This window comes from Brachyistius frenatus, unplaced genomic scaffold (assembly GCF_029030835.1).
Source record: "Brachyistius frenatus isolate BFR_SWC_R1_liver_20210118 unplaced genomic scaffold, ASM2903083v1 Contig_60, whole genome shotgun sequence".
Classification (NCBI taxonomy): domain Eukaryota; kingdom Metazoa; phylum Chordata; class Actinopteri; family Embiotocidae; genus Brachyistius; species Brachyistius frenatus.
This window is the reverse complement of record NW_027210659.1, coordinates 395035-414530: the sequence shown is the minus strand read 5'-3', so window position 1 is coordinate 414530 and position 19496 is coordinate 395035. Positions and strand designations below refer to the sequence as shown.

Sequence of the window (19496 nt, the reverse complement as noted above, 5' to 3'; positions counted from 1 at the left end):
TTTAAGCTCAAGCACCCACAACATTCTCATCTGACGTTTTGGGTCGAGTGGGGGAGTGTCAGGGATCAACTTTCTTTGTCAATTCCAGTATCAGCTATCTTGATAACTACATACATCTATATATACAATTCAATTCAATTTTATTTATATAGCGCCAAATCACAACACAGGTTATTTAATGGCACTTAACACATCAAAGTCCTTACAGCAGAATATTATACAGAGAAACCCAACAATTCAACAATTCCCACAAAAAAAACTCATCTTTAAGGGAGAAAAACCTCCAACAGAGGGAAGAAAAACTCCCTTTAACAGGAAGAAACCTCCGACAGAACCAGGCTCAGAGGTGGGCAGAACATCTGTTAACAGAACCAGGCTCAGAGGTGGGCAGAACATCTGTTAACAGAACCAGGCTCAGAGGTGGGCAGAACATCTATTAACAGAACCAGGCTCAGAGGTGGGCAGAACATCTGTTAACAGAACCAGGCTCAGAGGTGGGCAGAACATCTATTAACAGAACCAGGATCAGAGGTGGGCAGAACATCTGTTAACAGAACCAGGCTCAGAGGTGGGCGACCATCTGCCTCGACCGGTTGGTTTGAGAGGAGAGCAGAGAGAGAAAAGGACAGCATAGAGACAGAAGAGAAGAACTGTTGATGGAGACGACAATCACAGAGCAGAGACATGCAGCTCCATGACGGGACATCTGCAAAAGAAAGAACAGAAACTACACGAGCGAAGGAACTGAATGGAGACAACAGATAATAAGCAAAAACTATGGGAGAGAAAAAGATGGTGAGGTATGAGTCAGTTAAAGAGTAGGAGGAAAGAAAAGAAGATCAGCATGTAACGAGGTCCCCCAGCAGCCTCGGCCTATAACAGCATAACTAAGGTTTGGTTCAGGTCTACCTGAGCCAGCCCTAACTATAGGCTTTATCAAGAAGGAATGTTTTGAGTCTAATCTTAAAGCTAGAGAGGGTTTCTGACCCTCCAACACAAACTGGGAGCTGGTTCCACAGGGGAGGAGTCTGAAAACTGAAGCTCCGCCTCCCATTCTACTTCTGGAAACTCTAGGAACCACAAGTAGACCAGCGTACTGAGAGCAAAGTGCTCTGCTAGGATTATATGGTTCTATATACACACACACCAATACCTGCTTTATCCTGAACAGTGTCACGGGGTTCTGGAGCCTATCACAGCTCACTTTGGGTGAAGGTCGCCAGTCTATCACAGGGGCAACACAGAGACAGAGGACAAAACCTAATAATTATATACAGTGCTGTGAAAAAGTGTTTGCCTCCTTCCTGATTTCCATTTTTTTTGCATGTCTGTCACACTTAAATGTTTCAGATCATCAAACAAATTTAAATATTAGTCAAAGATAACACAAGTAAACACAAAATGCAGTTTTTAAATGAAGGTTTTTATTATTAAGGGAGAAAAAAAATCCAAACCCACATGGCCCTGTGTGAAAAAGTGTTTGCCCCCTCCTGTTAAAACATAACTTAACTGTGGTTTATCACACCTGAGTTCAATTTCTCGAGCCACACCCAGGCCTGATTACTGCCACACCAGTTCTCTATCAAGAAATCACTTCAATAGGACCTTCCTGACAAAGTGAAGTAGACCAGAAGATCCTCAGAAGATAGACATCATGCCAAGATCCAAAGAAATTCAGGAACAAATGAGAAAGAAAGTAATTGAGATCTATCAGTCTGGAAAAGGTTCTAAAGCCATTTCTAAAGCTTTGGGACTCCAGCGAACCACAGTGAGAACCATTATCCACAAATGGAGAAAACATGGAACAGTGGTGAACCTTCCCAGGAGTGACCGGCTGACCAAAATTACCCCAAGAGAGCAGCGACGACTCATCCAAGAGGTCACAAAAGACCCCACGACAACATCCAAAGAACTGCAGGCCTCACTTGCCTCAGTTAAGGTCAGTGTTCATGACTCCACCAGAAGAAAGAGACTCGGCAGAAATGACTGCATGGCAGAGTTCCAAGACCAAAACCACCGCTGAGCAAAAAGAACATTAAGGCTCATCTCATTTTTGCCAGAAAACATCTTGATGATCCCCGAGACTTTTGGGAAAATACTCTGTGGACTGACGAGACAAAAGTTGAACTTTTTGGAAGGTGTGTGTCCCGTTACATCTGGCGTAAAAGTAACACCCCATTTCAGAACAAGAACCTCATACCAACAGTAAAACATGGTGGCGGTAGTGTGATGGTCTGGGGCTGTTTTGCTGCTTCAGCACCTGGAAGACTTGCTGTGATAAATGGAACCATGAATTCTACCGTCTACCAAAACATCCTGAAGGAGAACGTCCGGCCGTCTGTTCGTGACCTCAAGCTGAAGCCAACTTGGGTTCTGCAGCAGGACGATGATCCAAAACACACCAGCAAGTCCACCTCTGAATGGATGAAGAAAAACAAAATGAAGACTTTGGAGTGGCCTCGTCAAAGTCCTGACCTGAATCCTATTGAGATGCTGTGGCATGACCTTAAAAAGGCAGTTCGTGCTGGAAAACCCTCCAATGTGGCTGAATTACAACAACTCTGTAAAGATGAGTCGGCCAACATTCCTCCACAGCTGGAAAAGACTCACTTTTTCACACAGGGCCATGTGGGTTTGGATTTTTTTTCTCCTTTAATAATAAAAACCTTCATTTAAAAACTGCATTTTGTGTTTACTTGTTATCTTTGACTAATATTTAAATTTGTTTGATGATCTGAAACATGCATGTGTGACAAACATGCAAAAAAATAAGAAATCAGAAAGGGGGCAAACACTTTTTCACACCACTGTATATATGTATACAGTATGTACGTAAATCCTAATCACCTCACTTTCCATGGTGAACACATTATCTCAGGAACGCCTTAAGGAAATATTTTTAAATGTGGCACAAACATGTATTTGGACTCTTGAATGGAGTCGTAAAGTTTTGGTGGTCAAAGGTCACTGTGCGGTTACATCCACTCCCCACTGTGAAAGTGATATCTCAGGAACACCTGTCAGGAATGTCTTGAAATCTGGCGCTCACGTTCACTCGGACTCAAGAATATACTATATATAAAGGTAACTGTGACCTCACAAAACACATTTGTGGCCATAACTCAATAATTTATACATTCATTATGACAACAAATATCTAATAGAATGAAATGATAATTATTATTTTCCGTCCATTATTCAACACCACCAAGTGAGGAGCAGAAGGGGAGTTTGTGACCATATATTTTACATTTATGACATACGTTATCTTGGTGTATCCATGTAGAAATTGAGGGGATTTTATTGATCTGATGTGCAGGCACTTTGTGTATATAATTGGTCTCACAGATCCGATAAGAGCAGTGGCTCTATCCCCTCACTGTTACAGCATCACTTTCTCCCAGAGAGGGCTATTTTACCAAGTAACCTGCCTCACAGATCATCTGATAATCACTGCAACTTTCTGCCAGGAATTCATGAAAGTGACATTTCACGGCAGTCTCCGACATCTGCAAAATGTTGACCTGCTTGTTCTTTTCCTCTTTCTGAGGAAACCAGCTGTCGGTTTCATAAGTCTGGCGGAGCAGAGCTTTGTCATACTTGTGGCTCTCTTCAGATGTGAAAACCTCGCCAGAGTTACATGACTGGAGGGAGATCAGCTGGTGCTGTGTGCTTTCTGAAGTATTAGAAACATACTGCGTGTCCAGTTGGAGGGTCGGCAGCAGGGACGTGTCCTCCTGCAGGTTGTCCTCTGATGAACGCGGAAAGTCTGGATCCACCACGATGAGACTTTTCTCTCCGAGGATATCGGTCACTTGGAAGTCTTTGATATCCAGGATGTTCCTATTTATACATTCCTGTTGCAGGGAATAAATAACGGGATTCAATTCAGTCAGGAAAGACGACTTAATGGATTGAAACGCAAATTTTGTAATCCTCCCTCTAGAGTTAAACTGAAATCATGAACACATTATGAGACTATGGGCCCTTGAAAAGGCCCCAAACCTCTCATATATAGAAGCAACATACACAGATGGAAAGAGACGAATTACAACTACAACAAACGATGCTGAGTTTTGAGTTTTTGTTGATCTTTAGTGGTTGTTCTGAGTCTGTTTGTTGTCATTTTGTCTCTTTTTCACTGGTTTAAATACCTTTTTGTAGTAATTTTGAAGCTCTGTAGTTGTTTTAAGTCTCTTTTCATTTATTTTATTTCGGTTCGGTCTTTTTGTGTTTATTGTCTCTCTTTAGTTGGTTCTATCTTTTTTCAGGAATTTTGCTTCTATTATGCTAATTTTACATCTTTGGAGTTGCTCTTTGTATATTTCTGGTCACGATGAGTCTCTTTGCAGTCATTTTGTTTGCAGTGGTTTTGCATGTACATTGTTTACAGTAGTTTTGTATCTGTGTTCATTTTGCAGCTCTTTTTTGTTGGTTTGCACGTCTTTCTGGTCATTTTGCTGCGGTCGTATTTTGTGTCTCTTATAAAATATGTTTTTGTGGTCATTTCGCATTTCAAGGTGCTTTTGTGTCATTGCAGTCATTTTAGCATCTATTTAGACTAATATTAATTTACTTTATTTGACTTCATTTGCACTTAGGTCTTTGTAGTCATTATGACTCTTTTTGTTCTCACTGTGCATCTTTCTTATGGTCATGTAGCTCGGCTTTGCAGTCATTTTGTTTCTGTTTGGTGCCTTCGCAGTTGGCTTTGTCTTTTTGTAGCGGATAGCTGTAAATCTGAATCCGGCAGCGAGCAGAACATCTGGCAACCTGAAGTGTGAGCTGAAACCACAACAAGAAGAACCCACTTTGTCCGAAATCCAGAATCCAAACTATAAAAGCTGTAGAAATCAGATGACCTGCTGGTTTGGGTCCATCAGCCAGTGGCCTGTAGTACTTTCTCGAGGGCTGGAAATGGGCGGGAAGAAGTACGACTTGTATCTGCATAGAAATGTTATTTACAGTTGTCAGAATTTAAAAGCAGGGGTGAGAAATTACCTTTTCCTTTTGACATTTTTTGTGTTTGATTTTTCAGAGGGAATGTTGAAAAGCTCTTTTTGTGAAATGACACAGGGTGTCATAAACAAATGCAGTACTGTGATTTAAATTTGCTGAGCTTTGATAAAGTTATATCAATATGTGTAAATCTAAATTGTGCAAATTGCCAAATGTTATATGCGTGTAAGGCAATTTGTTGTTTTAAAGGTGGTAAAACCAACGTGGCTGATGTTAACTCCTGAAGTTTTATGGTCAATTTTTTTCTGTGGATAATGGAAGAATTTTTTTTTTGGAGTGTCAGGCTTTACTAAACGTTTTTGTAAAGATTTAGCAAGGGCATAAGTCTGCATTGTCAGCGATACCCACAATTGGAGGCCTTATCTTGTTGGATTGTCCATATGTGAAGAACACCTTGAGGGAATTTCTTCAAACTTGGCACGAACATTGACTCGGCCCCGGGGATAAAATTATTAGGATTTAGGGGTCAAAGGTCATGGTCACTGCGACTACTGTGACGGACACATCTGTCTGGGCTATGTGCTCTGCAGTAACTGTCGATCAGTCTTTTTTGTGTGCAGCCGGTTGGTTAGCAACCAATAGCGTGCGTGTGAGGCCTTCAGAAGACATCTATAAATTGTAGCATCTATCAATAGTCTGCACGAGGTGTGTAGAAACATCTGTAAATTGTTGGTACCCAAAATAACCTGTTTTACACACCCCACCTCTAACCTGCATTAAAACTTAATGATTTAATGAGATGTGGTTTTATTTTTCTATAAATGGATTTTACAAAATTGGTATCAAAGAAATTATGGTTCAGGAAACCGTATAAAGGTCAATGTATCGGTGCAGGTATGAAAAATGTTTGAACAATACCAAACCGCAGACTGTTCAATGTATAAAATATCAGAAAATGGTGAAAATCATGCAGTTTGGTAGCTTGGAGTCATGACAGTTTGAATTCATGATTAAATAAATGATTATTCAGTTATCAAAACAACATTTAAAATAAACACTGTGCAAATCAGGATCCGTGAGATGTTTGGACTAAAGACAACAAGAAATAAAATAACAGAAAAAAAAGATTTCTGAGCACTCACACAGTCCTGGACAGGATGGAGATGATTAACACGATGACGGACAGCAGCAGCAGAGTTGTCGCCGTCGCCACCACTGACACCACGTCTGGAAACAAGAAACATATCGTGTTTGTTTCAGGACAGAATAAATCTGGTAGCAGTCTGTTGTGGCCGGCCGTTCAGTTCAGATCTTTCCCGCTGCTCCTTCCTGTTGCCTGATTTGACATCCCTCCATCAAATGCTTCATAACTTCTCATGTAAACATCACAGAACTAGAGTTAGTGGCTTAAACTGAAGAAGCCCTTGTAGCATTACATGTAAAATCATAAATTACTCTTGACGTTTAATTTGTGTGTATTGGGTTTTTAATAAATTATTTTCTGATGGCAAAAGAAAATGTCCGAAGAGTTTTTACAAGCTATTATAGTCTCTAGTGTAGACAATGCACTCATTTGCAATACAATTTTTAAGATATTTTAATCTAAGTTACAATCGAAAGTTCTCTTTGAAGGCAATCGTGACTTGTATTTGTGTTTTTGGACTTCCCAGAGATCCAAACAGTGTCGACTGTGTCACGTCAAAGTTGGCAGTTGAAGAACAAGCGTGTTGCGTGAGCTGTAACTTCCCTCTCTGGGAGAAACAACCACTTCTGGGTGGTGTGAAAGGTTCCACTAACCCAGTACGCTGCTTGGGATTTCTCCTGGGAATCAGCTTGTAATATTGAAAATTCAAAAGTTAAATCTCTCATTTATTTAAATTCAAATCTTTGAGCGTTACTTTAATGACAAAACAATGGCAGCACTAATATAATTATATTTTCACTTATCTGTTGATAATAAGCTGCTAATCATTTTGAGATCTTCATTATGCTACAGACATTACGGTTTCCAAAAACATTTTTTGAGTTGCTGCTATCAAATGAGCTCATTTAACAATAACATTCCTCAGTTTCAACATTTAATATGTTGTCTTTGGTCTATTTTCAATTAAAGACAGTCATTTGTAAATCATCACATTCTGTTTTTAATTTACATTTTACAGTGTCCCAACTTTTCTGGAAACAAGTTTGCAGTTTTGGTTAATAATCAACTCGTTTCACATGTAAACAGACGGTAGATGCTGGTCTCCACACACAAGGGAAGGGTTAATCATTCCATGGAACAAGAAATGGAAAAAAAATCAACTAAAAAAGAAGAAAAACAGAAAGAAGAAAAAGAGCCTGAGAAATAAATTCCTCCTTTATGACTGAGTGCAACCTGTGAAACTCACCAAAATATGTTGTCACAGGAACGATGCTCATAGAAACATTATCAGCCAACAGGAGAAGAGAATACTCGGTGTTGGGTGTCAGGTTGAAGAAGGAGTGCTGCCATTGGTCCGGCCATAACGACAGTGCTGGAGAATTTGCTGTAATTATATGGTGAAAAATATATAAAGATGAGAAAAGGTTTGTCAAAGTATCAAAACATTGAAGCGACAGATTCGCTTAAATTTTCATGACATCAGTGAGACAATACAGGTGTACAAGTCTTTATTACTCAAACTAGCACGTGACAAAATGTTTTCACCAAGAAGTGGGATTTTACATTAAAAGCACTAATTAACCCAGAGACAGATGCTGGAGGATGTTTCATGTTTGGGAAAATGTACCTTGTCTGTCAGAGTCTTTCCTCAGCAGCACTCTGTATCTGTTCACTCTGATTGGTCCAGACTTTTTTTGCCACGCCCACACAATGGTCACGGTCATTTTAGTCACACCTACAACCTTCAGACTGACCGCCTCCATCAGAGCTGAGAAAACAAAACAAAGTGCATCCTGTCAAAAGCGCTTTTGGCCTTTCTTTCAAGATCCTTCCTTCCTTTTTTTTATCCATCTTTATTTCCTTCCTTTATCCTCCTTCCTTCCTCCCTCCCTCAGTTCTCCTTTTCTCCTACTTTCTATCCCTCCATACTGCTTTCAACCTGATACAATGTCGATATTTACACTATTGCCTGCGTTCTCCTTCCTTATTTCTTCCTTTCTTCCGGCTTCCTACCTTCTCCACTTTTTTTCTCGTCGCTTCCTAAATCCACCTCTCCTTCCTTCTTTCTTTCCTTCTACCTTTTCTTTTGCTTCCTTACTATAACTTTCCCTTTTCCTTCCTTCCTTTCTCGTTCCTTCCTCCTTCTCTTTGTTCCTTTTTGTCTCCTTCCTTCTGTTCTCCTTCCATCTCTTACTTCCTGTCTCCTGCCTGTCCATTCCTTCCATCTTCTTCCTGTCTCCTAGCTTCCTTCCTCCTTTTACCATTTCCTATATTTGTACCTATTTTATGTGTTTCTATCAACATCATTTCTGACTAATGCCCAGTTTGAATCTGCAGGGGAAAAAAAATCAAACACTAAAGAAATCCAAATTGATTTTGCAGAAACTGTGAACAATATTCTGGGCACCACCTTCAGTTTAATCTAAGGTCTTATTCATTATACATCCAGGGAGTAACAATGGTAGCATTAGCATGCTGAGAGGGGAGCTAAGGTTTCATTTTAAAGTCGGACTCTTAGTCATCTCGTCATCACTTCCACACGTCTGAGGTTGTTTACCTCCCTGCTGCAGACTGGCAGAAAGAGACTGAGGAGACCCAAACTGGTGGTTGTAGACGGGGGACACGGTGATGAGATACGATTCATCAGGCTCAACATCTGGAAACACACCACACACACCGTCAGTGTATACAAACTGTACACAAAATACATTATTTATGTACTGTGTGAACGTTTTAGGTCCAAACAAATACCATGAGTAGTTTTTATTTATCAAAAAACATCATGTAAAGATGACGATGACACTTCCATGACGGATATCAAAGCCTGATACATCTAATTCCTCTAAACTGTGATCTAAAACCTTTTATAAACACAACACTGTTGCGCACACAGATACTGCAGTTTATTTGGACTCATTCCAACAAACTACAGCGTGGCTCTATCAGACTGTTGCTCACAGCTTCAGTCTTCACTGTGATTATAGTCTGAAAACCCTGTTTGCGTTCGGGTTTCATCGGCCGCTATGAAGGCCAGACCAATCTGCAACCAGCGGTGGTGTCTATGATGACACCGACGTTTTTTTTGTAGTTGCAGCTGTGGTTTTGGCACATATGGTAGTCAATGCCAACTGCATAAAGGCTTTCTCCAATACTTTCAAAATGAACCCAAGGTCTTCTACACTCCGTGAATATGGGTCATACAGAGCGTTGACCTTGGGTTCATTTGAACCAATCAGCATGCACCGAAACCGGCCGACTCTATGCCACCGCAGCAACTACCTACCGTGTCCACTGAGGCTGTGAGCCAGAGTCAGGGACGCCAGGCTGAAGGTCTGCGCCTGATAAGATGCAACGATGGAAGACGATTCCCGGCAAAGGGCGCCCAGACCAATTAACTGACTGAGTGAATTTAGGTCGGGTAACTCACCACCTTGCTGTCCCAAATACTTACAAGAGCGCCACGATTAATCTGCCACTGAAAATAGTCCTTAGTAATCCTGAGAAGTGTTCACTCAATACTACAGCAGCTGTTTACAAACATTACCGAGCCTTTTTAAAAAGTAAACTACATATTTGTGGAGATGGGACTTATGGACAATAACAAAAATATTGTCCATAGATATTGTACAAAAATATTGTCCAACAAAAAACATCCAAAAATAGAGGATCTAATGAACAATTTTTTTTCCCTTTGTAATCTACCATCTAGAATATCATGTGGTTATTTAGTTATGATCATCTCCTGTTAGCCAGATTTGTATTAAGTGGATGCAGCTCTGAATGCTTTGTGCAGCAATTTCACAAAAGCTTAGCAATGGGATTAATTTCAGTCCAGAGAGCAGCTCAGCTTTTACTCTGAAACAGCAGCAGGACAGAGGAATTCAAATAAGGGCATTTCCAGAGAAGGTGAAGCACAAAACCTAAACTACTGAGCAATTCAGAGCCATGCATGCCGACCTGCTGCAGAAACATCAAGTTTCAACAGTGCCTGCTGTACTTCACATGAATCTTTACATCTGTATTACATGTTACCCGCATGTTTAAAACACACTGACTGGTCGAGCTAAATATTTTCTGAATTCAGAAACTATTTTCAGCACCTTCTATGACGGTGGAGGTGGTCAAGCTGTCCACTCTGGACCAGCGGCTGGTGGACAGACTCTTCTCGGAGCGCCACCGAACAGCAAAATGGCTGACGGGCGGGGCCGAGGACGCGGTGAGGAGGGTATTCCACTGGACCAGAAGGGCTTTCTTACCCGGATAAGAGCTGGAAATCCACAAGTTTCTGATGGAGGGAAAAGCTTCAGAAAACAGCAAAGAGATTATTTGGGGAAAAGATAGCCATAATTAATGTCAGCACCAACATAATGTAATTAACTAGCAGTTTTAAAATCACTTATTTTGGTGATTAACATATCATAAAGCAGTGTTTAATCATCCAGCCAGACTTTATTCAGACCCTCACAGCGCTTTATCAATTTAAAATGTTCAAACTGTTTGAAACATGATCTCAGCATTGAATAAAATAGTTATTCAGCTTTCTGTCGCCATCAAACACACATCTCGCATTTTTTCTACATAGTTCAATAATTTGTAAATTCAGCTCTACATAAAGTCCAAATTTAGCAAAGCACTCAGGACATAAAGTTACACAACACACGAATATGCAGATAGTTTATCAAGTTTGTGCAGCGTTGTGACATCGGTTTGCATTCTTTGCATTAGTAAGATGAAGCCAGACTTCAGAATATGACGATCAAAGTGGTTGTCAAAAAATAATAATTACCACATTATATATTTTTTGCATATGTACAAAAAAACGCTCTGTACCCAGCTGTCCTTTTTATTAATTCTATTTGTGTAGTGAACCAGCTCAGAGGTGGGCAGTCATTGGCCTCGGCTGGTTGGGATAAAACACTGCAGTGATGCATGAAAGGGTTAAAACAGCTCATGGTAAAAACACATGAAATAGACACCAATGAGCTGCATGTTTTTACAGGTAAACACATGAATAGAACATTTAACTGGGGAAGTCATGTGGTGCAATAAGTTTTATCTGAACATCATGCCACTTCCTTCTCTGATAAAAAACACACACGCAGGCAGGCAGGCAACGTTATAGTCAACATTTTGGGGGTTTTAAAGGTTGGTCAGAGAAACAAGAAGCTTGAATATATTCACGGGTTTTGTACATGTTTTTCTGACATTTTACACTGAACAACGGATTCATTATTAAAGTTGGTTGCACCTGTACTCCTGTGATGGACTACCTCCCCCAAGGTTTTCTCTGTGTAAATTAAACGGCAGGAAAGAAACAAATGATCACAATATAAACTAAAACATGCCTTAAAACTCTGGGCTGAATATCAGTTGTACAGCGTTTTGCCAGAAGATGTTCTTCACACACCTCAACACATCTCCAACAACATTACCATGGAGATAATCAGTGTTGGGAGCGATCCAATGCTTGTGTAATTCACTCATATTATATTTTATATATTGAACTGACGCAACTGATCCGTATTCCTTAGTTGAGGTTTTTCTGAATAGCTTTTATAGATGGCCGCAAACGTGGACCAATTTAGGTGTTTTTAGGCCGTGCGGTTTTACTGCACGATCACTTTCAGCAGAGGGAAGAATAGGATTAATAATCAGAACAGAAGCAATGTGATTCCTGCATTTTGCTGCTTAAACTCCTAATAATATGAATATTAATAACAATATTCAAGAAATAGTATTGGATTGGCATCGGCAGAAATCCAAATTCAAGTATCAGAACATTGATCTCGAGAAATAAGTTTGTTAGATAGATAGATAGATAGATAGATAGATAGATAGATAGATAGATAGATAGATAGATAGATAGATAGATAGATAGATAGATAGATAGATAGATAGATAGATAGATAGATAGATAGATAGATAGATAGATAGATAGATAGATAGATAGATAGATAGATAGATAGATAGATAGATAGATAGTTACTTTATTAATCCAACAAGGGCAGTTTTTTTCCCGCTACAGCAGCATTATAGATAGAGGTAAAGAAATAAAAAAGTAAAAAATATGAAATATGAAAATGTACAATATATACAATAAAATAGAATAATATTAAATGAAACTAACTAAACAATAGTGCAAAGATTTAAGCAGCAAACATACAACCAACGGTATTATTGTTATAACCTGTGTGATACCCACTACTCTGTCTTTGTGTGTTGAGTCGGAGATGTGCAGCAGGTCCGTAGCCAGCGGTATTGAAGGCGGTAACTGTGACGGTGCAGTTCACCTCCTCCACCGCCAGGACTGTCGTCAGCTCAGTGACATTTTGAATCAATCCGTTTGGCTCGTGGCTCACCTGGTATCCAAGGACACGACCTCCTGCCTCACGGGGGTCAGGAGCCTGAGAGGAGATGAGATGGTAACACCAAGAAAGTTCATATGACATTCAGTCGGAGGCATTAAAACAGCCTGTGGAGCTGCTGCTGTGTGGCAGCAACCCCGACCCCCCCGCTGAGGCCAGAGCGCTGTTCGCCTTTTTTATTAAAGTTTATTCATATCAAACGTGTCATATGTCCAAATTGTACTAAATTCACCAGTGCACAAGTTTGGGTTCCAAGCAACACACCCATCGAGTTTGAATAAGATGGGACAAACAGTAGTCGAGATATGTGAGGAACAAACTTACATAGAGACAGAGATTACGTGCATTAAAATTGTAGCATAGATTCAGATTTTTGTGATAAAAACTTTTTTTAATTGTTTTTCAAAATTAACAATAATGCCAATAATATTATGAGCCACTTCGCTCATTGGTTGGACTTTACTCTTTGATTGTTTCTACCGGAGGAAAATTCTACAAATTGTATCTCTTTGAACACATTGGCTGCTGCAAAGATCAAATCTGAATTTTCTCGTGCCCAAAGATGCCAAACTGTGAAAGATCAAATAAAGCTCCATTCTGATACTTGAAGAAGAAAGCTTCCTTTCATTATGTAGGTCTACACCATCATACCTTCCACAGGAGATGAAGTAGAGACGATCCGCCAGAGCCCTTTTCCTCCACTCTGTAACACACCTCTAGAGGTCTGGAGGGCACTGGCAAAGAAAATCAATTCTTTATACAATAAGTTTAAAACTGTTGACCGTCTATTTTTAGTTTACCACAGATTCATTAAAGCACTGGTGGTTTATTCTGTTTTCATGCCAGGAATGCTGGGAAAGTTTTTGATTTCAGTTTGTCCCCACGTTGTTGTTTTTTTTTACCTCTGTCTAGCGTCCTTCCACTGATGTCGGCGCTCCAGTCGCTCCAGACGCCAGACCGCCCCCTGCAGGCCACGGCAGCTCTGTAGGTGGTGAACGGCAGCAGGTCTTTGATGGTGCAGGTCAGCAGATCGGCCTGTGCTGCGATATAATCTGGAGCCTGGACACAAAAAAAACAGGCAACAAAGACAGTGAGACTAAAATGGACTTCAGCAGTGCTTACAGGGCCTGGAGGTGTTGTTGTTGCTCACTACGCTGTTGAGGAACATATGACGGTCCCACTATTAAGTGTTTGCTTCAATTCTGAATAAATCAGCATCAGCAGGAAAGACCCTTTAAAATAATTAAAGATATGTTGGTGGGTGATGCATTCAAATGTTATTTCTGGTAAGTGCAGAACGATTTTGTGCGATTTCATACAAAACTACCCTGTCAAAATTCAAGTAATACACAAGTAAGTGTATTCAGATGTAAGAATACTATGAGAGTGTACTCGGGGAAGTATACGATTTGAGACGCAGCTATCGTCTTCCTTTCCTGCGGCGGTCCTCAGCCACCATCTTCAGTGTTTCATGGTTTTTGTGACTGATCTTGATGAAAACTTTCATTTCATTTTAATGATGGACAGTTGTTTCTCTTCTCTTCCTTGAACTTTTTTTTTTTGCTATAATATGGATTAATACAGAAGCTGAATATGGCTATTTCTTGTACACCAACACTACCATGGCACAATACAACTGACGGTCTCCTTAAGAAAGCAGGAAATCCCACCAATTAACTTTTGGCAAGGCACACTTGTTAACTGGACACCAGTCAACGTGACAACCTCGTGAAGTAACTTATGAAAATGCCAGAAATGTGCAAAGCTGTCATAATAACAGTTCACAAATTGTGTTATGTGGACACGAGCCTTTTACTGTCATACTGTGGGGACTCATGCCATCTGGGTACAAGTTGACCCTGATCATTTCCCCTTTGTTTTAGGGTGAAACACTTTATATTTAAAGAGCATGTCGAAAACAGCACAAAAATGTGACTGTAAATAAGGAAATTCTAGAAAGTCACATGATGCAACAAAGGTTTAAATCTGACTTTTTATGAATGAATAAAGAATATTGTTATCAATTCAATAAAATTGTATTTATATAGCGCCAAATCACAACACAGGTTATTTCATGGCACTTAACACATTAAAGTCCTTACAGCAGAACTTTACAACATCATACAGAGAAACCAACAATTCAACAATTCCCACATAAGCTAGGAGGGAAAAACTCCTCTTTAAGGGAGAAAAACCTCCAACAGAGGGAAGAAAAACTCCCTTTAACAGGAAGAAACCTCCGACAGAACCAGGCTCAGAGGTGGGCGGAGCATCTGTTAACAGAACCAGAATCAGAGGTGGGCGGAGCATCTCTTAACAGAACCAGACTCAGAGGTGGGCGGAGCATCTGTTAACAGAACCAGGCTCAGAGGTGGGCGGAGCATCTGTTAATAGAACCAGGCTCAGAGGTGGGCGACCATCTGCCTCTACCGGTTAGGGTGAGAGGAAAGCAGAGAGAGAAAAGGACAGCATAGAGATACAAGAGTTTTCTCTTGTGCTTGTGTCCGATTTTAACAAGAAGCAGCTTGTATGAAATTGAATATTGTAACAATTCATGTCTTCTTCCAGGTCTTTTTTTTAGGGTTTTTGAAGATGTTCCTTTCCAAACTGAACTTAATACAAACATAGATATTGTAGCTCTGACCTTATATTTTAAGGTGCAATAGACTGTATATTTAAAGTCTTAATTCAAGATTTGAAAACTTGAAAGCTCAGATGTCTTTAAAGACAATTTCTGATTGTTAATTGCTACACAGGCTCAAATCTGAGCCTATTTTTGCTAGTTTTAATGTTAGATATGATAAGTTATCACTTTTTTTGCTTGAAATGAGTAAGTTCACTCGCTAACAGACTATTTAGAATTTCCTCTAGCCTGGGAGCTTTTGCAGTATAGTGTAGTGAAGCACTGAGCAAGCCAACAGGTAATTAATGTCACTCAGTAGAGTTTTTGTATGACACAAACCTGGGTCCAAATGCGAGTGTTGTTGATCCTATAGCGAAGCCGGCATCTGCCCTCCCTGCTGCTTCTCCAAGACACAACGAGTGAGTCCTCCGTGGAGCCGAGTGCAGTTAACACAGGCTGAATGGGTTTGACTGAGGAGAGGAGACAAGGAAAGGAGAGAAGGACTGAATTATCACAATTTCACTTTCATCTGTCCTTCTATCTCATATCTGCTGGATGAAGACATCCGTTAGCTGAGCGATCAAACGTCTGGAGCTCTAACCTGCATAGTAAAGATCCACAGTATGAGGCTCAGACCAGATCTCCCCCCCCGCTGTGAGGTGTTTGATCCTGGCCGTCACTTTGAGGACGGCGGCGGGGTTGAAGATGCCCTGACAGGATACGGTTTTATAGCCACTGAAGAAGACAAGAAAAGGAGAGGAAGGGAAATCTAAAATCATACAAAACAGCAAAAGTTGCTTGGTATTCAATACGTAGCTGGCTGCTCTACATTTTTGAAATGTGAAATAATTACAGTAGAGTTTAATGTAACTTCTAACGTACTTCTGTCTAGAGCTGTCTCCCTTTTGTTTACCTGGTGAAGATCAGAGAGGCGTCAGACTCGGTGTGGCTGCTTGATTCCTGAGGCCAGCCGCATGTCATGGATGTACGTCCATCTGCAGATTTCTGGTAGTAACAGGATATGTTCAGGGTCTCTGCAGGAAAACAACAGGAGCATCCAGTTTAAATGACACGCAACTCTCAGCTTAAATCTGATTCAAGTTAGACAAATGATGCAAAATAGGAATTTCAAAAATCTTCAAATTCTACATTTCCTGGTTCTTGTCCACAAGTCAGGCTGATATGTAAAAGTACTGAGGTACCGATGTTCCCCCTCATGCACTCAGTTGGAATAAAAAAATAAATGGGAATTAGAGGATACTGTTATTTATTACAAAGCAATAGTTGCACTTTTGCATATATCTAGTTTCATATAGATGTGGTTCACATGCTGCTAATAATTATGACACCAGCATTTGTATAATACAGACCTCAGTTTTAGTTAATGAGCAAAGTATGCCAGTACTTCCCCTTACTGATATGTTGGCGTGTGTATCAGTGAATCATGAAGTATTACATTCTGAATTTCTACAGTGAATAAAAAATACTACAAATTGCCAAAGTTCACAACAAAACGTATCTAATCATGGTTATGCCAATTTCAATAATTCATGGTAACAAGACTAAAACCGTAGAGGGCTTTTAATTTGAAAACAAGCTTTTAATTTGTTTTAAAAAAATAGGAAGTGGTGGCATTTGGAAATCCAATGGTGACTGTAAGTGTTTTATCATATGATCTCTGAACAGTTCATAAGAAACAGTAGACAACTAGCACTGGAGGTTTTTGGGAGGATAAACAACACTGTTATTCATAATGAGATAAGATGTTCGCCCCTGCAGGGTTTTTCGCTGATCAAAGCGTTACATCAACATGCTTTTTGCTGCTCATAGCTTGCTGCTCCTGGCCCGCATTCAGCACTGATTGGGAAGGAGTGGACTTCCAAAGCTCTGTTGTGTCATCATCTGACTTTGCTCTCTTTGTGTGCCAGGCCAACGTTACTGTAAGATGAAGGTAAACTTAGATGAACCATTGCTGTGATTGGTCGTTTCGCTGATAAGTAATGCGACCCTAACCCTGTCCTTAACTTTAATCCTCCCACAAAGGAACAATCAATCACGGGAGAGACTCCCTCCCGCTGATCCGATCTAGCGCTGCTCAATAGAGTACCGTCAGCTCGTGAGAAGTGTCGGTGCACAAAAAACACATCACAGCACGCGTAAAATGAACAAGTGCCCGTTACCAGTGAGCACCGTTCACATGTAAACAAACTCTAGATGTTGACGGCCGGCGACGCACAATGCAACACCGCAGAAAGAAGATGCACACTTGATGCACACTGGATGACAAATATGTCGTATGTTCTTATTCCACAGATAACAACAATTGGGTTGTATTCCTCTGCCAACCACTCAAGGAATAGTTTGCATCCGGATCTGAACTCATACATGTAAAGAAGGCTTTGAAGGAATCCTTTATGGGTTCACATGCGTAGCTAAGAAAAGATGATTGACAGTTATGTCACAGTTTCAGAAGAAGGAAGGAAACCAAACGGATGACACAGAAGCAGGTGGAAGCAGAACATGACGAGCTTTTATCTACAATGATAAGTCAAGAAAAAACAAAGTCCTGGCAGTTGGTTTGTACACACAGTGAAGGCAGATTCCAAAGTGTCAACAGAAAACAAGCTACCGAAATGTTTAAGAAAAGCAGAAGTCCGGAGGGCTGTTTCACAAAATCAGAATAAAGAAAGGTTCCAGATGTTTATTGTGTTTAGGTACATTATGTTTAGCTAAACTAACAGGCAGGATTATTTGTCTCCCTAAACAGAAAAGATGCAATGTAATGTGGGTGAGACTACACTAGTTTTTTATTGTTCATTATATGATATCAGATAAATATTACTCATTTAACTGCTTGTCTAGCAGTCAACAAGCTGGGAAAAAATATGGAATTTTAAGAAAAGGTTTTAAATTCATTGTCTTTTTTAAAAACCTGACGGAGAAAACCAGGAGGAATAAGAAAAAACAAACAAGATGCATCGCACTGTGTGTGAGTGAGTGAGTGAGTGAGTGAGTGTGTGAGTGTGTGTGTGTGTGTGTGTGTGTGTGTGTGTGTGTGTGTGTGTGTGTGTGTGTGTGTGTGTGTGTGTGTGTGTGTGTGTGTGTGTGTGTGTGTGTGTGTGTGTGTGTGTACGCTCACTCTGTACAGATGAAGACGGTCGAGGTCCACAGTCTCTGAGGTCGGTGACACACACTCGCTCATCGTCCTTACAGGGCTTCAGCTGAGAGTCTCTGACTGTCACTTCTGACACAAACACACACAAAACCACACCAACACAAAACTATTGAGAGGCAACAACGAGTAATGCAAAAGTACATGAAATGCATTTTTTCCCCCATTATTTATGATTTCAATTTCCTTGTAAAATCCTGGAATGTTTAACCTGTTCAAGCCTTGAACTTTTAATTCAAATTGATCATTTTAAACAAAGTTCTTCTATTTATTATTTTTATTTAGGCTACTTTCAAAACACTATACAGTTTTACCCTTTCAAACCTCTAACATTTAATTCAAATTGAACACTTTTAGAAATGTTCTTTTGTTTCTGTTTTTATTCATTAGGAACTTTAAACTTCACTCATATGGCAGATCGTTTTGTCCAAAGTGACTTCAAATAATTCAATTAAAAAGACTTATATCAACTCTGTGTCCCTTTAAATAAGTAGTAAGAGTAAAAGACGTGTTCCAATACTGATGACATACAACCACTGATCTGAGGGTAAACCTACTGAGAGTCCTGAAGTAAGACTAGTTTTCCTTCAAGTGGAATCTGGATACATCCTGAAACAAACGCTCTCCGGCCCGTAAAGTTCAACAGATGAATAACAGAAAAATACTAAAGGATGGCTTTCATTAGGAATGATTCCTGGGACACTCACCACGACACAACACACTGATGAGGAGGCTCATCACTGTCCAGGTAGAGAGGAGCAGTTTAAAAGACCAACCGTCCATCCCGACCCTCAGAAGTTCAGCTCTCGTCCCGTTACTGCGTCTTTCACTTCCCCTAAGTCACCTAGACCGCTTTCAAAGCGTACCGAGAAAATACTGACTGTGATGTGCGAGCGGTGAATGAGGAAGCTGGTGGATGAGATCAGGTCTGACGCTGGTCTTGAAATTGTTCCTTTTTTTTTTCCGGCCAGGCATCAACCTCATCAAACGTGTGTTTAATTTTAGACTTCCTCAGAAATGATTCGTCCGGCCACAGCCTGCCGTGAAAATGAACCTGCAAGACTCAAATACAATAATGATAAAAAAAAGATGGTGTATGTAGGATTGAGCAGGTCGAGGTCTGATATATAACGTGTGCGTGTATCCGTATTCAACAACTTATTATTTCTGTGTTTTCATTTTCAGGTCAATCCCGTTCTTGTGGACGTGACATCTCAGATTCAGACGCCTTCA

At 40.2% G+C, this 19496-nt stretch overlaps 1 protein-coding gene across 1 annotated transcript; it reads right to left on the bottom strand.

The window, feature by feature from the left end:
• Positions 1–1138: 1138 nt before the first annotated feature.
• On the bottom strand, positions 1139–19046 carry LOC138625229 (interleukin-6 receptor subunit beta). Its single transcript, XM_069706011.1, has 15 exons — positions 19040–19046; positions 18231–18332; positions 16005–16125; positions 15693–15826; positions 15431–15561; positions 13371–13527; positions 13120–13202; positions 12302–12507; positions 10204–10388; positions 8661–8759; positions 7731–7871; positions 7350–7475; positions 6104–6186; positions 3697–3857; positions 1139–1224 (listed from the first exon to the last, which is right to left on the bottom strand). Exons 1-15 carry the CDS (start codon positions 19044–19046, stop codon positions 1194–1196), a joined length of 1767 nt encoding a protein of 588 aa, XP_069562112.1. The 3' UTR covers positions 1139–1193.
• Between the last annotated feature and the right edge of the window lie 450 nt (positions 19047–19496).

Bases quoted from the DNA above. Each gene is read 5' to 3' on its own strand.
- LOC138625229 (XM_069706011.1), bottom strand. The intron at 13,528-15,430 runs GTTTGTGTCATA...TTTTGTGTCCAG, and splicing joins ACACTCGCATTTGGACCCAG to GCTCCAGATTATATCGCAGC. The intron at 8,760-10,203 runs GTGCTGAAAATA...GTGTGTTTCCAG, and splicing joins CACCTCCACCGTCATAGAAG to ATGTTGAGCCTGATGAATCG.